At 46.5% G+C, this 20,570-nt stretch overlaps 2 protein-coding genes across 4 annotated transcripts in view; one reads left to right on the top strand and one right to left on the bottom strand.

Moving 5' to 3' along the window:
- SLC25A18 (solute carrier family 25 member 18) overlaps positions 1 to 13,305 on the top strand; it is a 30,354-nt gene extending 17,049 nt beyond the window's left edge. The window contains exons 3-10 of one of the 3 annotated variants that reach the window (XM_047741267.1): positions 323 to 478; positions 712 to 767; positions 1,941 to 2,031; positions 6,541 to 6,659; positions 8,912 to 9,074; positions 9,889 to 10,043; positions 10,630 to 10,705; positions 12,008 to 13,305. In XM_047741267.1, the coding sequence (XP_047597223.1) occupies positions 323 to 478; positions 712 to 767; positions 1,941 to 2,031; positions 6,541 to 6,659; positions 8,912 to 9,074; positions 9,889 to 10,043; positions 10,630 to 10,705; positions 12,008 to 12,104 (913 nt within the window). In that variant the 3' untranslated portion in view covers positions 12,105 to 13,305. Of the gene's footprint in view, positions 1 to 322; positions 479 to 711; positions 768 to 1,940; positions 2,032 to 6,540; positions 6,660 to 8,911; positions 9,075 to 9,888; positions 10,044 to 10,629; positions 10,706 to 11,127; positions 11,937 to 12,007 lie in introns of those variants that run through there. The other 2 variants (XM_047741266.1, XM_047741264.1) reach the window with 2 other exon arrangements.
- Positions 12,878 to 20,570, bottom strand: part of ATP6V1E1 (ATPase H+ transporting V1 subunit E1) — a 41,485-nt gene continuing 33,792 nt past the window's right edge. The window contains exons 7-9 of the mRNA XM_047741268.1: positions 17,890 to 17,984; positions 14,762 to 14,849; positions 12,878 to 13,471 (exon numbers count right to left, since the gene is read on the bottom strand). Coding sequence (XP_047597224.1) covers positions 13,409 to 13,471; positions 14,762 to 14,849; positions 17,890 to 17,984 — 246 coding nt within the window. The 3' untranslated portion in view covers positions 12,878 to 13,408. The remainder of the gene's footprint in view (positions 13,472 to 14,761; positions 14,850 to 17,889; positions 17,985 to 20,570) is intronic.

Below are 20,570 nucleotides of genomic sequence, written 5' to 3'. Positions count from 1 at the left end.
TTAGGACAAGATGCCTCAGCCCTGGTGAGTGCCCCTGGAGGGGGCGGTCAGACACTCCTGGCCCCTGGGCCCTCACCTGTCTCTGTAAATGGACCTGGGGGAGGGAGCCCCAGGTTGGCTATGAGAGGTGCTTCTGTTGTGTGGGAGGCTGAGGAGAAGGGTCTCTGGTATGGAGCTGAGGCTCCCAGAGGAGCTGCTGTTCTACCCTTTCTTCCTTCTGTTCCTGCTCTCCCATCCTTCCCTTCCTGTCCCCCACCCCCACCCCCACCTGTCCTGGTTGTGTGCCTCCCTCTGAGCTCCTGTGTCTCTCTGCCTCCTTCAGTAGTTCCGTGCCTCCCTCCTCCTCACGGCCTAGTGTCACAGCAAAACTCATCAATGGAGGTGTGGCAGGGCTTGTTGGGGTCACCTGTGTGTTCCCCATTGACTTGGCCAAGACTAGGCTGCAGAACCAGCATGGAAAAGACATCTACAAAGGAATGTAGGTATTGGTGAGGGGAATGGAGTGAGTAGGGAGAGTGGGACTCCTGGGGAGGGATATGGGGACTCATTCCTTCCAGTCTCTTTATTTAGGGAGTTGCGTGCATTGTGGGGTGGAGTGGAGTGGGGTGGGGGATGTGCCCAGCAGGATTAGGGCACCTTATTAGGCGAAGGGGGACTGATGGAGCAGCGTCAAGCTCCCCGCTGACTTCCTTTTCTGGCTTCTGCTTCTAGGATAGACTGCCTGATGAAAACTGCCAGGGCAGACGGCTTCTTGGGGATGTACCGAGGTGGGCTTATCATGCACCCCTGGGGGAGGCCTGGCTTGGCCCAAATGAGAACAGAGTGCGCAGCCCAGGGCACCAGACCCTGTGGCTTTAGAGAACATTTCTGCCCAGCGAGCTCTGGAGGGTGGCGGGGTGGGGGTAGGGGTGGCCTGGGCTGCCAGGTGATCCTAAGCCACATTTGCTTTTCACATATGTTCCTTGGTGGAGACAAAGGCAGTTATGGTAAGGTTTGGAGCGGGGGTGGGGGGGTACCAGTGAGCACACTGAGGAGCCTAGGAGCCCCTGTTTCCATCCAGGCACCACTGCTGTCTCACTGTGTGTTGCTGGAAGCAAGTGGTCTCCCCGACCCCTCCGCCCCCGTTCAGGGCTGTCAGGGCATCAGCTACTGAAAGCAGAAGGGGAAAAGGCTGATGGGGGAAGAGATGGAAAGGATTTTAAGTTCCTGATAGGGTGTTACTGGGTACCTTTTCCCTGATACAAGCTCTTGCTGTCCCTGTCCGCTGTAGTGACCCTACCCAGGGCCGCATCACCATGATTAGGGCTTGGGAAATGGATACAAATTTGGAGTTAAGAAGGAGTTGATATTGTAGTACCCCTGAGAAATAAAATAAAAACTGATGTGACTCAACAAAACTGCCAGTGGGACTGGGCTAGTAAAGCACACTTTATGGAAAGTGACCCCTGTCCCCTAGAACCTTATTACTGGGGCTTGATTTGGGGAGCTGTTCATTTATCATCGAGATGTGCAGCACTCTCAAGGATGAAAACGACTTCCTAATAACTGCACCAATGAGCCCATAAAGGAAACACATGTATCCAAAAGGGAAATGTGGAGGGAAGAGGGTCAAAGTCAGGAGATGAAAAAAACTTTCATGTTTCTATAAAATAGACAGAGGAACCCTCTTCAACATCCTCCCCAACAAAACCCCAATTGTTCCCAGAAACCTGCCTGGCTAGGTGTGATAGTAGGTTGTCTATATGAGTGACAGACTCAGAGGATTGTGACTTTTTTTTTTTTTAAGTAATTTATTTTTAAGTAATCTCTACACCCAACATGGGTTTTGAACTCACAACCCTGAGATCAAGCATTGCATGCTCCACTGACTGCACCAGCCAGGAGCCCCAAGAAGTCTTCCCTTGGAGATGGCCTTAGCTTGTCCTCGTTTTTACTTCCAGGAGCTGCAGTGAACTTAACCTTGGTCACTCCAGAGAAGGCCATCAAGCTGGCTGCCAATGACTTCTTCCGGCAGCTGCTAATGGAGGATGGGTATGGCCGGGTGGGGGGCTGTGGGGTGGAAATCCTTCACTGCATGTTTATAGTTTGGGGGGACGGTAACGGAAAGGAACGTATCGGTTATCTGTCTGCATGATGAGAGTACGTGCACACAAATGGCAGAAATTTAGTGTATGTTTTGGCAAGTGGGAAAATTAAAGGAGGGCTTGCCTGGATGGTTCAGTCAGTTCAGTTAGCTGAAGCATCTGCCTTCAGCTCAGGTCATGATCCCAGGGTCCTGGGATCAAGCCCCACATTGGACTCCCTGCTCCATAATTCCTCTGCTTCTGCCTGCTGTTCCCCTGTGTGTGTTCTCATTCTCTCTCTTTCTCTGTCAAGTAAATAAATAAAATCTTAAAAAAAAAAAAAAAAGGAAAGTGAAAGGAGAAAATGAGCTGGTGTAATTTGAAAGTTCTAGACAATAGACAGACCATTATAGACTATACATATATTCATCAGCTAGTTGATGAACATTTTTTCCATTTTTATTGAGCTATAACTGCAGTACAACTCTGTAAGTTTGCACCCTGTACACTGTATAATCATACACTACATTATAATGTGTATACATTAAATACACTGTATAATGATTTGATAGACATATACTGTGAAATGTTGACTACAGTAAGTTTGGTTAACATCCATTACTTCCTATAGCTACCCAAAAAAGTTGTTTTTTTCCCTTAAGATGAGAACTTTTAGGATCTGTCCCTTAGCCGCTGTCAAGCACACTGTAGAGCGGGTTAACCATAGTCGTCTTGCTGCGTCATCCCTGTACTTCTTAGCTCTTTTTTTTTTTTTTTAAAGATTTTATTTATTTATTTGACAGATCACAAGTAGATGGAGAGGCAGAGAGAGAGAGAGAGAGAGAGGGAAGCAGGCTCCCCGCCGAGCAGAGAGCCCGATGCGGGACTCGATCCCAGGACCCTGAGATCATGACCCGAGCTGAAGGCAGCGGCCTAACCCACTGAGCCACCCAGGCGCCCCTACTTCTTAGCTCTTAACTGCAAGTTTGTGCCTATGGAGCGCCTTCACCTTCCTGTCCTCTGATAGCCACAAATTGGATCTCTTTTTCTGAGTTTGACTTATTTCATTTAGCATAATGCCCTTGAAGTCCATCCATGTCTCAAATGGCAGCTTTGCCTTCTTTTTTATGGCCGAATAATACTGTATTGTATATACACTGCATTTTCTGTATCCATCTGTCCACAAACACACAGGTTTTTTTCAAATCTTGGCTGTTGTGAATGGTAGTGCAGTGGACGTGGGAGTGCAGCTAGCTCGCCAATGCAGTGACTCATAGTGATGCATCTACCCGCCGGATGTATACCCAGAAATGGAATCACTGAGCTATTCTGTTTGTAATTTTTTGAGGAACCACCATACTGTTTCCCATAGTGGCTCTACCAGCTTGCATTCCCACTGACAGTGCACAGTCTTCTCCCTATGCTATATCCTTGCCAGCAGTTATCATTTTTTTTTTTTTTTTAAGCCCTGGTCCGGTATTTTAAAAAAAGGCAGCGGGGCATCTGGGTGGCTCAGATGGTTAAGCGTCTGCCTTTGGCTCGGGTCATGATCTCCAGATCCTGGGATCGAGCCCCACATCGGGCTCCCTCCCTGCTCGGCAAAGAGTCTGCTTCTCCCTCTGCCTCTTCCACTGCTTGTGCTTTCTGTCTCTGTCTCTGTCTCAAATGAATAAATAAAATCTTAAAATTAATTAATTAATTAAGTCAGTCAGTCAGTCAGTCCTGGCCCTCCCAGGGTACCTGGGTGGTTCAACTAAGTGTCTGCCTCCAGCTCAGGTCATGATTCCCAGGTTCTGGGATTGAGTCCCAAGTCAAGCTTTCTTCTGGGCAGGGAATCTGCTTCTCCCTCTGACCTTTCCCCTGGCTTGTGCTCTCTCTCTCTCTCTCAAATGAATAAATAAAAACCTTAAAAAAAAAAAAATTCCTGGGCCAGATGGCTTCCCAGCGGAATTCTACCAGACATTTATTTTTTTAAAGATGTTATTTATTGGGGCACCTGGGTGGCTCAGTGGGTTGGGGCCTCTGCCTTCGGCTTGGGTCGTGATCCCAGGGTCCTGGGATCGAGCCCCACATCAGGCTCTCTGCTCGGCGGGGAGCCTGCTTCCTCCTCTCTCTCTGCCTGATGTTCTGCCTGCTTGTGATCTCTCTCTGTCAAATAAATAAAATCTTTAAAAAAAAAATAAATAAAATAAAGATGTTATTTATTTGAGAGAGTGAAAGATCACAGAGGCACCCAGGCGCCCCTGACTTTTTTTTTTTAAGATGTGTTTATTTATTTGAGAGACACAGCAGTGTGTAGGGGAAAGACAGAGAGGCAAAGAGATACTCTTCAGCAGACTCCCAAGTGACCTTGAGATCATGACCTGATCCGAAATCAAGAATCAGGTACTTCACCGACTGCGCCACCCAGGTGCCCCTTATCATCTGTCTTTTTGATATTAGCTATTCTAACAGGTGTGAGGTGATACCTCATTGTGGTTTTGATGTGCATTTCCCTAACGATTGGTGATGCTGAGCATCTTTTATATACCTGTTGGACATTTGAATATTTTTCTTTTTCTTTTTTTTTTTAAATTTTATTTTATTTATTTACTTATTTGACAGAGAGAGATCACAAGTAGGCAGAAAGGCAGGCAGAGAGAGAGGAGGAAGCAGGCTCCCCGCTGAGCAGACAGCCCAATGTGGGGCTCGATCCCAGGACCCTGGGATCATGACCTGAGCTGAAGGCAGAGGCTTTAACCCACTGAGCCACCCAGGCACCCCTCAAATATTTTTCTATTTTTTAACTGAATTATTTATTATTATTTTTTTATTATCGAGTTGCATGAGTTTTTTTTTTTTTTCAAAGATTTTATTTTTATTTATTTGACAGAGAGATCACAAGCAGGCAGAGAGGCAGGCAGAGAGAGAGGAGGAAGCAGGCTCCCCGCTGAGCAGAGAGCCCGATGCGGGGCTCGATCCCAGGACTCTGAGATCATGACCTGAGCCGAAGGCAGCGGCTTAACCCACTGAGCCACCCAGGTGCCCCATGAGTTCTTTATATATTTGGATATTATCCCCCTGTCCGATATGTGATGTACCAGTATTTTTTTCCCATTCCATAGGCTGTCTTTTCATTTTGTTGATGGTTTCCTTCACTCTGCATGAGCTTTCAAGGGTTGAAGTGGCTGCACTTGTCTGTTTTTGTTCGTGTTCTTGTGCTTTAGGTCACCCACATTAATGAGCTTTCCCCTGTGTTTTCTTCTAGGAGTTTTATGATTTCAGGTCTTACATAAGTCTTTAATTCATTTTGAGTTAATTTTGGTGAGTGGTGTAAGAGAGAGGTCCAGTTTTATTCTTTTACGTGAGAATATCTGATTTTTGTCAACACAATCTATTGAGAATGTGATTTCTCCACGGAGTACTCTCTTGGCCACTGGATATGCAAAGACTGTATTTCTGGGTTTTCAGTTCTTTATATTATTTTATTTATTCATTTGACAGACGGAGATCACAAGTAGTCAGAGAAGCAGGCAGAGAGAGAGGAGGAAGCAGGCTCCCTGCCAAGCACAGAGCCCGATGCGGGACTCAATCCCACAACCCTGGGATCATGACCTGAGCCGAAGGCAGAGGCTTTAACACACTGAGCCACCCAGGTGCCCCTGGGTTTTCAATTCTGTTCCATTGATCTATGTGTCTGTTACTATGCTGATGAATTTTTTTTAAGAGTTTATTTATTTATTTGACAGAGATCACAAGTAGGCAGAGAGGCAGGCAGAGGGAGAGACAAGGAAGCAGGCTCCCCGCTGAGCAGAGAGCCCAATGCGGGGCTCAATCCCAGGACCCTGGGATCACGACCCGAGCCGAAGGCAGAGGCTTTAACCCACTGAGCCACCCAGGTGCCCCTCTGCTGATGAATTTTTAAAAATGAACCCCCAGGGCCTGGGTGGCTCAGTGGGTTAAAGCCTCTGCCCTCAGCTCAGGTCATGGTCCTAAGGTCCTGGGATCGAGCCCTGCGTCAGGCTCTCTGCTCTGCTGGGAGCCTGCTTCCCCCTCTCTCTCTGCCTGCTTCTCAGCCTGCTTGTGATCTCTGTCCGTCAAATGAATAAATTTAAAAAAAAAAATTTTTTTTAAATCTTTAAAAATGAACCCCCAAACACTTTCTAGTACTATCTGTACCTCCCACTACCCTGATGATATTGCTTCAGGGACTGGGGACAATCACATCCATGCAATGGGTAGTTTCAGTGCACTCATTTCAACCTCTGTGCAGGTGCTACCTCCCTGGCAGCCCATTTTAAATTTACTTTCATGTTTTAAGGAGACTGTGTTCGAGGGCCAGGTGATGATTTACCCAGCTGGGTGAGTGGCAGCTGATCAGAACAAGGCTGAGTACCACGCAGAGAAAGTCTCATCTACAAAGGGTCTTGGGCAGATGGGCAAGGATGGGTGGCCAGGCTGGCCTGTCACTGAAGGAGCCCGACTCACGGTCCCACAGGATGCAGCGGAATCTGAAGATGGAGATGCTAGCTGGATGCGGAGCTGGAATATGCCAGGTGGTGGTTACCTGTCCCATGGAAATGCTCAAGATTCAGCTGCAGGATGCTGGACGCTTGGGTGAGGCCTATCCTGATTCCACGTGGGATTAGCAAAGGGCTGTGATCAGAATAGATTTCCCCACATTCTGCACTCATTGGCTAGACTGTGTGACTCAATCAGCTTTCCAGGTCAGTAGAGGTCTTTTTTTTTTTTTTTTTAAGATTTTAAAATTTTTTTAAGTAACGTGGGGCTCAAACTCATAACACTGAGATCATCGAGAGTCGCGTGCTCTACTGACTGACCTGCCCAGGTGCCCCTAGATGTCTTTAGCTAATGGCTACCATTCAAGATTTCAACATTTCTAATTCTGAAGATTTTATTTATTTATCTGACAGAGACCACAAGTAGGCAGAGAGGCAAAGAGAGAGGGGGAAGCAGGCTCCCCGCTGAGCAAAGAGCCCGATGCGGGACTCGATCCCAGGACCCTGAGATCATGACCTGAGCCGAAGGCAGAGGCTTAACACACTGAGCCACCCAGGCGCCCCTCAACACTTCTAATTCTAAAACAAACAGTAGAACTGAGAAACTTGGTTCAGAAGGTAACCTAATACCTCTTATCAGATCACCATGACCTTTAGGCTTGACTTCCTAAAGATTTTAAGAAGGATCAACAGCCTGATCACAAACACTTCAGTCAGTAGACCTCATGTTCTGCTCTATTATATTATGCTATAGAAGCTGATCTTTGGTGGGAAGGCATCATAAGGAATAAGAGAACCATTCCTATTCTTTTGTTTTCTTGGAAGTGAATTTTGTCCCTTTCCAAGATCCTGGTCCTCTCAAAAATACCAAGTGGCATAAGTAAGTACCAAAGCATAGATTAAGAACCAGGGTTCGCTGTCCAGCGGAGGAAAGGCCATGCACAGTGAGGCGGGATGGAGGGCTTCTCCTCTGGGTGAACCGCCGTGCCTGCATTAAAGAAGGGGGCACGTGAGCTGCCCAGCCTAGCACCTGGTAAGGCCCTCAATAAATGTGGGTGCTCTTCCCCTCCTCAAACCCACTGTGCACACATGCTGTGCTGGATCCAACCAGCTTTCTAGGTTGGAGCAGACTAGCCTAAAGCTCATGAAACTGCAGCAAGAATAAAGTTTGGGCGCTGGAAAGCCCGTGTTTTGATCTACAAAGAGTAAAAGCTCTGAAACTCTCAGTTTTCAACTTGGATGAGAGTGTCAGTTTTCCAAACCACTTCAAGAGAAGGACAGGCTAGGAGTGAATGGACAACAGGGAATATTGGGCTCACCGATGAACCTCCTCCTTCATGCTCCTTGTCTGAGACTGCACCCAGCTCGCTGCCCCAGGAGCAGATGTGCAGTCAGTGGTGCCTCAGTGTGAGGTGTCACCTGCTGGCTGTCAGACGAAACTGGGACCAGAAACCGCTTCCTTGGAGCACGGGTGCAGAGGCTAGACAAAGCTGCTCCAACGGGAGAATTAAGAAAACGAACAGTCGCACAATTTCAGCGCATTGAATCCTGTGGTCACGGGTGGGATGGGACTCACCCATGGTTGAAATGCTGTACTTGCAATGCTCAGGAGAAAACCATTTCCCTTCTATTTCTTAGATGTTGAACTCATCCAGTTATGGGCTCTGAATTATTCAACTAAAACGAAGAATCAAATTCTATAAAATGGCGAAGGGTGTAAAGGCCGTGTTCACCTGATCTTGGACTACTCGAGTGGGGAGGCACCTCTGGAGGCCTGAGGGAGATAGATTTTGGACAAAAAGAATTTGCTGCTTTACACATGAGGCAGAAGGAAGTGGGACTCTGAGGTCCCAAAGCGCCAGCAGGATGATACTATGTAAATAGGCTCAGAGATGGTTTAGAAACGGAAGCCAGATCTAAAGCACAGCTTTGGCAGGAGGATAAGGAATTGGGGCTGGAACAGGTGCTGCTCTAACTCCCTACGGAGGAGGCTGGGCAGGCCGTGGCTCTTGGGAAGTGCCCCGTGCAGTGGGGACGACGCAGGAGATGACACCAATCTTAGAAAGATTTCCTTGGAGCCAAAAAATGAATGTTCTAAAATGAAGGTAATCCAGGGCACCCGTCTTGGTAGTGGAGTGTGCGACTCTCGACCTCAGGGTCATGAGCTCGAGCCTCACGTTAGATGTAGATATTTTCATTAAAAATAAAATCTTAAAATAAAATCGGACTATCCTCAGAACTCCAGTAGGGTTGTGAGCCTCACCTCTGTGCTGTCCCAGGGTGAGGAGGCAGGAGGTACACTCCCTGCTGGGGCCTGGCTTGTGATGGGGTCTGTCCTCTCCCTTTCAGCAGCTCGTCAGGGCTCGGCCTCAGCCCCTTCCTCCTCCAGGTCCTATAGTACGGGTTCGGCTTCCACCCACAAGCGCCCATCCGCCACCCTTATTGCCTGGGAGCTACTCCGCACCCAGGGCCTGGCTGGTCTCTACAAGGGTCTGGGTGCCACTCTCCTCAGGTGAGGCTTTCTTCCTGAACTTGGGACCCAGAAGGGACCCGGGGAGGAGGGAGAGGGCACGGAAGGCCAGCGGGACCTCGGCCCCAATCTGTTGCTGCATTCTTCCTGGAAGTTCAATGCCCAGAGAGCAAGCTACCTCCAGGCTTCCTATTTGGAAACCTGGAGGTAGTTTGCTGAGAACTGAGCATAATTGCACAGGATGGGCGCCTGGAAGACTAATTTGAGGCCCTTCTCCAGTAACCAGACCGCACGAGTATGAGATGTTCTGTGGCCCACAAGCACCTAAGAAATGTCCTATGGACAAAGGATTTCGGATCGTTAATAAGTAAATGGGGAGAGACCCCTCATTTTACCTTGCTAGTTGACCAAAATCCTTAGAGTTGATCAGAAGTGTGCCAGGAAAAGGGCTAGTTTTCTCCTACCACTGGGCAACAGATAAATGAACTTCACCTTCCTGCCCACCCCACCCCCTTAACACGTAGCTTACAGAGCTCCTCACCAACCACTCTCTCAGCTCACGCTTACCTCAGCCTGTCCATGCATTCTCCCAGAGTGTGCTCCTGGTCCCTGTATCTGTGGCCCGGTCCTCGCGGAGCCCTGCAGGTGCTGGGAGGGCAGAGTGATGTGCTGGGAGGATGGGGCGGGCAGGCTGACCCATGGTTCCCCTTCCACCTCTATCGCTCCACATTATCACAGGGGCCAGGGAAGGAAGAGGTAACTGCGGGCTTGTCTCTGACCATCAGCCGGGCCCTGGGCTTAGGGAAAGGCTTCCTGCCTGAGCAGCAGGCAGCTCACTGCTCTTGCTCTCCGGCAGAGACATCCCCTTCTCCATCATCTACTTTCCACTGTTCGCCAACCTTAACAACCTCGGGTTCAACGAGAGCACGGGGAAGGCTTCCTTCGCGCATTCCTTCGTGTCAGGCTGTGTTGCAGGTTCTGTAGCCGCCGTCACAGTAACACCTCTGGACGGTAAGTGTGTTGGGGGTCTTCAAGGGCTGCCCCACTTTACAAGTTAGACAGCCGCACATTCGTCTAGAGGATAAGCAGTCAGCTACTTTTTGTATATAAACAGCTCCAACCTGAGAACTCTTGGATCACAACCTATGGCCACCGGCAGAAACTCAGCAAGGGTCTCCCCAGATAAAGTGGAGCCAAGGAGACCTTCACTCCCTTCTTATCCCTGACAAACACACTCACCTTCTAGGTGCTGATTTCATCAGCTTTTCATCCCCCAGTCGAGTTTTCGAAGCGGAAGCGAAAGACAGGAGTTTAACAGTGTCAGACCACGCTTCTCCTATCTTCAGGGCTACTCCCGGCTGCTCTCACACCAGGTGGACCTTTCTATAGTATGAGTAACCTGAAGGATCGTGTCATTCTAATTATTTTATTTCATAAATGAGGCCCAAAGAGCGGAGGATCTTCTACTACAGATCACACAATGGCAGCATTGGCCTTAGGATTCAGTATTGTGTATGCTGGCTCTCAATGGGAAACCGCTTCATGTTGGCAGGAGGGGGCCAAAAGCCAAACGTTCACTACTTATTTTCACTTTTAGTTTTGAAAACGCGAATCCAAACCCTCAAAAAAGGCCTGGGCGAGGACAGCTACAGCGGGATCACTGACTGTGCCAGGTGAGAAGGCTGCAGCCCTGCAGAGGCTGGGGCTGGGATGGTCCCCCTGCCTTGCGGTCTACCTACACCCCACCTAGAGGGCAATTTCATCACTGTACTAGGCTGAGCTCTGGCTTTCTTTGATACGTGTTCCTTCCCTTCACCTCTCAACAAAATAGAACGTACTGGGAGCATTCTCCTCCTTCGCACTACAACATTTCTCCCAGAGTCTAGTCAGACTGAGCCGATTTCCCATGGCCCGGACCCAGCTTCTCAGTAACCCAACTGTGCTCACATGGTGGCTGGGACCAGGCTGCTACACCCAGGGGAGCCCGCTGTGGAAAATGACACCTACTCTCCAGGGGAAGATGTACAACCATCAGAGGGGGCCATTCACAGTGCACACCTGCCAATCAGCTCACGGGGCTCTTCTCTCTCTGCAGGAAACTCTGGATTCAGGAGGGACCATCTGCCCTCATGAAGGGAGCAGGCTGCCGGGCCCTTGTCATAGCCCCTCTCTTTGGGATTGCCCAAGGGGTCTACTTCATTGGTATTGGGGAGCGGATCTTAAAGTGTTTCGAGTAGAGATAGCTGAAGCCCAAGTCCCCTGCCATCTCCATTCAACTTCAGCTAGATGGGGACGAGCAAGATGGCCCATCCAGGTTGTATTTTGTCCTCTAACTTGTAGTGCTACCTCAATCTCCGAAGAAACACTCTTATTCTAATAAGCAAGCTGGGTACGGTCCCTTTCTCCCTTCACATCTGCCTTCTTTTCTTTGGGGCTACAACTACCAGCAAGCTCCAGCAGCCCCTAACCACCTACTTTTCAACAAGAGAAACCGGACTTGTGTGGGTTGGATTAACTGCAGACCCTTAACACATAATAAAGATAGGAGGGTCCTTTCTACATTTTCCTTTTCTACTTCACACTCAAACTCCATACACTTGAGTCAGTTTGAGGATTTAGTGTTAATTCTGAATTAAATAACTTATGGTTAGTTCTAGCACTGATTTTGGGAAAGGGGAGGATCAGAAGTTCAAGGGGACCATGAAAGCCCTCAAAGTCAGCACAGAGTTGGAAACCAAGCAGATCTTTTCAAATCGTGATGGCTGCAGGATTAGGCTGACTAACCAAGCCACAGAGGCCAAAGGCAGGGCAGCTGCCCCACCCTGGCAGGTCCTCCCTCCAGGGCACAGCTCTCCCACCCTGTCCATGGAACATGGTTTTAAATAAAATGGATTCAGATCTCAACTTGTCAATAGTGGGAGAAGCAGACGGGCTGCAGTGAATGGCCTGCCCTCTATTGTCCCTGTCCATTTCAGAAGTGGGCTACATCCCAATGAGTACTACAGCAGTCCCTCCACGGGCTCTTCAGATGACTGCTTCGGAGGCTGGGGGAGAGCAGCTGGGTCACACTGAGTTTTCAGTCTTGATTCCATCACTGCATAACTGCATCGCCTTGCGGAACGGGTTTGGGTTCGCTGTGACAGTCCCCATGTGCCTTAATTCTTTCCCCAGAGGGCTGCTGCGGAGAGATGCCGGCAACACGGGGGCTTCAGGTCCTCAGTAAACAATGCCTGTGCCAGGAGTTGGCACTTATGTTAGTCCCCACCTCGTCTCAAAAAATCACTGACATTAATGAAAAACGATCAGGCTCAGTAGCCGAGTTCTCTACTGGGAGGACCATGCACGAGTGCGGACTGCAGAGACAGACCCATTAGACCCCCACCTCTACCCCATTGCAAGGCCCCGGGCAGTTCTTAGTGGTCATGGGGGGAAACCGGAGGAGGAGAGAAAAGGACCTTTGTGAAAGAGTTTAGGACTGACACACAGTAACCCTTCTCCCCCAGTAAGCCCACAGATGCTTTTCCGACTCTGCCAAAGCTAATAAAACGATTTCCTCAATAAAGCTGTCAAACCCTCCAGAGGACAGGTAATAGTGAACACACCTGTGTGTGTGGTACATCTGAAAGATTTTAAATGGCTGGAAGGAACGCTTCTGGATAAGAGTCTGGTAAAAATGAGCAGGAAGTGCCAGAGGACAGAAAGAGTTAACGGTTTCAAGTAGTGACAGCTGTCAACCAGCAACTTTAGGGATTAGGAGAATGCTTCCTTTCCAGATACTTTGGGAAGAACTTTTCCCTCGAAAATCATAAAACTTGTAGCACCTTGCATAATGAGTCACCATGAAATCCATGTAAACATTTTGTTTTAATAAATAAGACCTACTCATGGCTTAGATTTTAAATCACATTTACAGATAAGGAGCACTTCTAGGCCCAAACAGGTTAACAGTGAAGCTACTATTGCGGGCAGGAATGCATGCTCCCCACGCATCTGCAGCCTAAAGAGCAGAGACCGAATGTCAGAAAACACCACACACCTCACCCTCTAGGCTCGAGAACTGACAGCAGAAGATGAGAGAAAAGCAGAGACTCGGTGAAGCTCCAGTGACCACCATCTGATACCCTCACCTTCATGCTACAAAAGCAAATGAAAGTCATGCTTTTAGATAAGCTAAGGAGGTTTCCTGATCATAATAAGTGAAACTTTCTCTCATGTTAACAATTAGGCCAAGGGCATTAGCTACAGAGAGGATCCACTGATAAATACAGAATATTAGAAGAGCGAAGAGGAAGTCACACAGATATCTTGTTTCTTCAAATATCAGAAACTTCCACATGGCAGGAAAGCAGTGGATGAACTCCACCTTGACAAAAGGTTTAGTCCAAAAACTTCCTGTTGGCATTTGCACCAAATAAGGCGCCCCGTACTTCTGGCATCATCTGTGAAGAAAGAAGATCTTTAGTAAGTAAACGCTGTCAAATGGAAAATTTGGAAAGCTCGGCACTTTTTTTTTTTTAAAGATTTTACTTATTTAGTTTAGAGAGAGTGTGTGTATGTGGGTGGGGGGAGAGAGAGAGAGAGAGAGAATCTCAAGCAAACTCCCCACTGAACAGCTGAATCGCACCACCCTGAGATCATGACCTGAGCCAAAGTCACGAGTCAGACACTTAACCCACTGAGCCACCCAGGTGCCCCAAAGAGGCACATCGTAACTGCAAGTGGCAGGGTCAGCGACCCCTACATGGCTGGGAAGGAGAACACAAAGCTAAGCAGCAAGTCTGTACCTTTCTTCAGAACCCTTGGTGGGAAACTTACCCTGGTCACAAATTTGTGATTATGACTGACTGACTGCTTAAAGGGGACAAAGAAAAAAAACTAAAGGCATTATTGTTTAAGGCTTCTGTTAGCTGTGCTGCAGGGGGAAGAGATGATCCCTTAACAGTATTACCTCATAATATTCTGGATCATCTACTTTCTTTCAGCAAACAGTCACTGAGTGCCTAGTATGTGCCAGACAGAAAACACATAATGCAAGTTTGTGCTGAGGCACTCATTCATTACAGCAACTGAAAAATCCTTAGAGGATTTAATCTCAAACTTCACAGGCTGTGTTGTCCAAATAGAGACCACTAGCCACGTGTGGTTACTGTGCATCTGAATTGTGCCTAGTGCAACCATGGGACTCAGTTTTTAATTTTACTTAATTTTACTTCATTCATGTGTGGATAGCGGCTACTCTAATGGTGAATACAGCTGTAGGGTTTAAGTTATCAGAAGATAATACTCAAGGTCAAAGTGCTCTCCTCTAAGACGAGCTAGCAGCCACAGCAGCAGACTACCGCTGCTGAAAAGAGGCCCAGCATTCTGAGGCACCTGAATTCTTACTCCCTAGAGATTATCTGTACCAACCTGGAAACACCTGAAGAGCCAGCAGCCCTCTGGCAAGTCCTTTAAACAACATTTACTTTAGTTCCTGCCATTCTTACTGGAGAAAGGACCCAGGCAGCAGTAAAATGTGTACATCAGAATCCTAAATAAACAAAACCCTCATTCAACCCCAAATCCACTCATGTAAATGGTGTCACCTCAGTAAATGTCACCTGCCTACTGCCCATTCAAGAAAATGCCACAAAGTGTAGAAAGAATGACAAACCCCAAATGCACATATGTTCTCTGCATCATTTCAAAGTAACAACAGACCAATTAATAAGATGTATTGCCACACTCACCTGCTGGGCTATGAGATCCAGCCGGCTTTCTAGAGTATTGGAAACTTTTATTTTACGATCCCCATTATAGATCTCAACTCCACCAGCTCTACAAAGAACACAGGAAGTAACAATTTTTATAGATTTGAGGAAAACAGACACATGGTACATTTACTTTCTTTCCTAAGAAAGGTGTTTTGTTGCATGGGGTGTGTCTAAATACTGTAAGGGACCAATAGACACATGCAAAGAGCTTAAAATTAATTCAGAAAGCTTCTGAGGATTTAAGGCATGGAGGTTGATAATAACGGTCATTTACCAAGTGACTGCTATGTACCAATCTGATTCTATGTTCTAGCCACCTAAGTTAATTCTAACAGCCCTCCCCAACAAAATGAAATGGGGAAGGATTTTGTCTCAGCTTGCAAATCAATCGCATCCTCATCTGAATATTTCCTAAGACCCAATCCTGCTAATTACCAGGGGTCCTGATAAGGCCATATTCTAACTGTACTGTGTATCAGATGAAAGGGACCACTGTAATCTTGCACCAAACTGGCCCTTAGGGAGTCCTGCCTCTAGCCACACCTCACTTCTGTTGTTCCTTTCTCCAAAGTTTCTAGCACTTAGAGGCTTAAGGCAGATAGGTCAAATTCTATTACAAGGAGTCCCCGGGGAATGAAATTCTTTCGTACATTAGAATTTTGTCAAATATTTTTCTTCTTCTTCTTTTTTTTTTTTTTAAAGACATGGGTTTTTTTTGTTGTTGTTTTTTGTCTTTGGCGTTGTTTTTTTAATAAAGATTTTATTTAGGGTGCCTGGGTGGCTCAGTCAGTTAACCCGCTGCCTTTGGCTCAGGTCATGATCCCAGAGTCCTGGGATCGAGCCCCACATCAGGCTCCCTGCTCAGCGGGGAGTCTCCTTCTCCCTCTGCCTGCCACTCCCCCTGTTTGTACTCTCTCTCTAGCAACTAAGTAAATAAAATCTTTTTTTTTTTTTAAGATTTTGTTTATTTGACAGAGCACAAGCAGGGGAGAGGGAGAAGCAGGTTCCTTCCTGAGCGGAAGGCAGATGTTCAAATGACTGTGCCACCCAGGTGTCTCCAGATATTTCTTGAAATAAGGTTATGTGACAAAGACTGGGAAAAGGTTTGGCAAATTGTCTTCAGAAAACTTTAATGGACAATGAAGTTAATACTATCTTCTTACTCTCTACTCCCTCCCCCTGGCATTTCTTTGTTTCATCTGTCTTCATTTCTCTAAACAGACTATATCCTTCATAAGGACGTTGTTGGCTCTGCTGAAATCCTGACCCCACTGTTCGTGCCACAATTCTTTGTTCTCATGGAGGGAGCGAGGGCAGAAAAGACCACCACTGTGGGAGGATGTCGCCTGAGGGCCAGGCACTCACTGAGTGTAAAGCCCAGGGCTGCCCATGACTTCAATCTTCCCAGTAACCCTATGAGTCTTGGTCGGTATCCTTGCTATTTGACAAACAAGAAAACACGTTTAAATAGACTGAATAAAACGAGTTGATTGAATAAAACAATATTTAAAATTCTACTTTAAATGAGCACTGGAATCAGCTCACCATTCCTTCTCTACAATTCTGAAATTCAATAAGCTAGCAGAACTGAAGTCTAATTTGTGTTTCTCCAAAAGCTAGATGACCTCTAGTCATCCGGCAGCAAATGCCTAGCAAATCTTTAGGTACTTATCCCTTGCAGTGTGAGTGTTCCCATTTAGAAATATTAGCATATATGATCACAGGGTGTGTGGGGGATGACGCCTCAGACCTTGCTGGGGATATGATGGCACATGTGGTGTATGTTCTTTATTGCTTTTCTAAACACTGGGATTCAAAACATCTGGCCCCAAAGATTTCAGGACTGAAATGCATTAGTTACCAGACAGACCCTGAACTAAGTGCTTTCTGTCCCATCTGCCTGATCATCACAACAATGATTATCTGACAGCTCAATAAAGATGTATACTGCGGGTACCAGGCACCGTGTTAAATGCTGTATAAACAGGACCTCATTTAAGCTTCTAAGAATTCTGTGAAACAGGTGCTATTCTCCCAATTTAGAGGCCCGGAAATCAAGGTTCTGTGAGATTTAATATTGAAGCTTTTTACACTAACTTATCTAACTTCTCAGTTTATAAAGGTTTTTTTTTTTTTAGATTTTATTTATTTGACAGAGAGACGCAGAAAGAGAGGGAACACAAGCAAGGGGAGTGGGAGAGAGAAAAGCAGGCTTCCCGCTGAGCAGGGAGCAAGATGCCTGGCTTAATCCCAGGACCCTGGGACCATGACCTGACCCGAAGGCAGCTGTTTAAGACTTATCCACCCCGACCCCCTATAAAACATTTTAACATGTACAATCTCCTCTCTTTTCCTCACTTCATGAAACAAAAAAGTACCATTTCCATGTAACAAATGATGGAATTCAGTCTCCAGATCCCATAGCTCACAGAAGGCCAACTCGGGACTCAAACCTAGGTCTGGTGCTTTTTCAACTAGGTTTGCAGATCCCAAGGACTTTCTGCAATGTTAGTCTATTTGTGCCTATGTGGCATTAGACCCACAAGCACAATCGAGGAAAGGACATTGGCTCTGACCTATCAGGAGCTCCTATTGCCTGGCTCAGCCGCACCAAGCTTATCAGGGATGCTGAAGAAATGTCCTGTCATTTCCACGCAGCACAAGTACCACTGGTATTTGCAATTCTGTACCTGAGGAACCTAACTATTGGGTTCTATCTGTCTATATAGCAGTCACTATCCTACATGACCACCTGCCTTATTTCTTAGAAATTTAGAGGTAGCAATTATCATCCTCAGCATCTAACATGGAGATCTGGACTCAGCTTTGAGTCCTGGGCAGAGAATTAGTGCTTCCTCTCTGCAGAATAAACTAAGTGACCACAGGAAGTTAGCTCCTTTTAGACTTTTAGAGCACGTCTAGTTGGTTAATAAGAGAGAACAAAGTACTGAAAGAAAAAACAGCAAGACTCACAAGTGGCACACGGCCACACCTTTACTCTTGTGGTAAAGGGTGCCTCAGAGAACACTTTGAACAAGACCCAGCACAAAGGCCATTTTCACAGTGAAAGCAGCTTAGACGTTAAGGGCAGGAACACTCCTTACATTTCCTCAGGCAGGTAGGCCTCCTGATCAATTTGGACATCAACGTCTTTTTTGGTGGCAATTTTATACATTGGAATCGCTTTCTGCACTGCAGCCTGGAAAAAAAAACAGAAAACGGTGCAAGGTTTTAGCAGAAAACTATGGAGCAAGTATACAAAAAAATCGGCCAACTATACAAGCAAGGCATATTCCTATCTATTTATCAAGTAAAAGAATAGATGCATTGTTGATGGAAATGTAAAATGGTGCAGCTATTGTGGAAGTGGTATGGCAGTTCCTCAAAAAAAATTAAACACTGAATTACTATATGATCCAGCAATCCAGGTAGAATTCTACCTCTGGGTATATGCCCAAAAGTGAAACCAGAGACCTGAATGGCTAACAGGACAACCATGTTCATGGCAGCATCATTCACAACAGCCAAAAAGCCGGTAGAAACAACCTAAGTGTCTAACAGATAAGCAAAAATATGCACACAATTCATATGCATACAATTCAGCCTTAAAAAGGAGGAAATTCGGACCACTGCTACCACATGAGGAACCTTGAAGACATCACGCGAGGTGAAATAAGCCCGTCACAGAAGGACAGATGTTGTAGGATTCCAGCAGTACGAGGTACCCAGTGCAGGCAAATTCAGAGGGAGAGGAAGGAGGGTGGTGGCTGTCAGGGATCGAGGGAATGGGGAGTTAGTATTTAATGGGGACAGAATTTCAGTCCAGGAAAGTGAACATGTTCTGGAGAGGGATGGGGTCACGACTGCACAATGTGCATTTACTTAAGGCCACTCTACACCTAAAATGGTCAAGTTTGGGGGCGCCTGGGTGGCTCAGTGGGTTAAAGCCTCTGCCTTCGGCTCAGGTCATGGTCCCGGGGTCCTGGGATCGAGCCCCACATCGGGCTCTCTGCTTGGCGGGGAGCCTGCTTCCTCCTCTCTCTCCGCCTGCCTCTCTGCCTACTTGTGATCTCTGTCAAATAAATAAATAAAATCTTGAAAAAAAAAAAATGGTCAAGTTTGTACTCTGTACTATATACAGTTTACAATTTTAAAAACAAATGAGCACACTAGAAAAAAAATGCTATAGTATAATCAGAGTGATAAAATATAATTAGTGGAAAGTCCTATCTAAATAATACTATGCATGAGTACACATGTAAATAACATTTTCTTTTTTTTTTTTTTTTAAGATTTTTTTTTTTTTTTTTAATTTATTTGACAGAGAGAAATCACAAGTAAGCAGAGAGGCAGGCAGAGAGAGAGGAGGAAGCAGGCTCCCTGCAGAGAGCCCGATGTGGGGCTTGAACCCAGGACCTGGGATCATGACCTGAGCCGAAGGCAGCGGCTTAACCCACTGAGCCACCCAGGCGCCCCTAAATAACATTTTCTTGAAGGAACTTTAGTTGGCAACTCAGACCCGCCTCCACAGAATGCTCATCACCTTGGGGAGCTTTCCAGTATGTGTAGCTCTCTGTTTCATAGGATCATAAATGAGGCTGTCAACACAGACATGGATCCAAGTTACTGAAATGGTTCATAAACGAGTATCACAATTTATTAATTTCCAGTGCAAGGTGAAGGGAATGAGCATTTGTATTTCCCAGCTGGCATGTTTTCTTTCCTAGATGACAAGTTACTTGGGAGAAAAATTATAGTAAGAGTACGAATACATTATGTATTCTAAGTATATTAATTTACAGTAAGAAATGTAATTGCTAAGGGACTAAGCACCCAATCCTTCTCCGAAAGCAAGCTGCATGAAGAATTTTATTTCATTATTATTTTTTTAAAGTTATTTTTTGTTTGTTTGTTTTAGAGAGAGAGAGAGAGATCACAAGTAGGCAGAGAGGCAGGCAGAGAGAGAGGGGGAAGCAGGCTCCCCGCCGAGCAGAGAGCCCGATGCGGGGCTCGATCCCAGGACCCTGAGATCATGACCTGAGCCAAAGGAAGAGGCTTAACCCACTGAGCCACCCAGGTGCCCCATATTTTTTTTAAGTTTTTTATTTAAGTACTCTCTACAGCCAACATGGAGCTCAAACTCACAACACCACGATCAAGAGTCACATGCTCTCCTGACTGAGCCAGCCAGGTGCCCTGCAAGGAAGAATTTTAACCTGAAGAGCGACTGGATGACACAGAATCAGAGCTGGGGAGTTCATTCAGATTCCTGGGTCCTTCATTCTAGAGCACCCATCTAATTCTACAGCCTGTCTGGACTCTCCAGGGAGCCAATGGCCGTCCCCCAGAAGGGGGGCAGCTTCTCCCTCAGCCAGGACATGAAGGAACACCTCGGCATTTGCCTCTGGAACTGCAGCTATGTTTTCACTGCTGCAACCCTTTTGTCTTGTACCCCTACTCTTCTCCCAACTATAGGAATACATACTCTGGGAGTAGTCTGTCACTTTCAAATGGCATGGCCTAACTTTGCTCCAATACTGTGTGCTGCTTTTATTGCTGAATCTTCAGAAGATTATGGTGTTACAGAGCTCCCAGAAAGGCAGGAAGGTACTAACTCAGAAGGGGCAACTTGATCTTCTTTACGAAAAGAAATTAGAGGCTTAGGTACACTTAAGTTACTATCTATAATGTGTTAAGATACCTCTAATTTCTATGGCTGAGCTATCCTCTATTAAAGCATGCATTTCATCCCTAACATTTTGATTTTTTTAAAAAATGGGTTTCT

This window comes from Lutra lutra, chromosome 8, assembly GCF_902655055.1.
Source record: "Lutra lutra chromosome 8, mLutLut1.2, whole genome shotgun sequence".
NCBI lineage: Eukaryota > Metazoa > Chordata > Mammalia > Carnivora > Mustelidae > Lutra > Lutra lutra.
The sequence above is the reverse complement of the archived record's forward strand: the minus strand, read 5'-3'. Positions and strand labels throughout refer to the sequence as shown.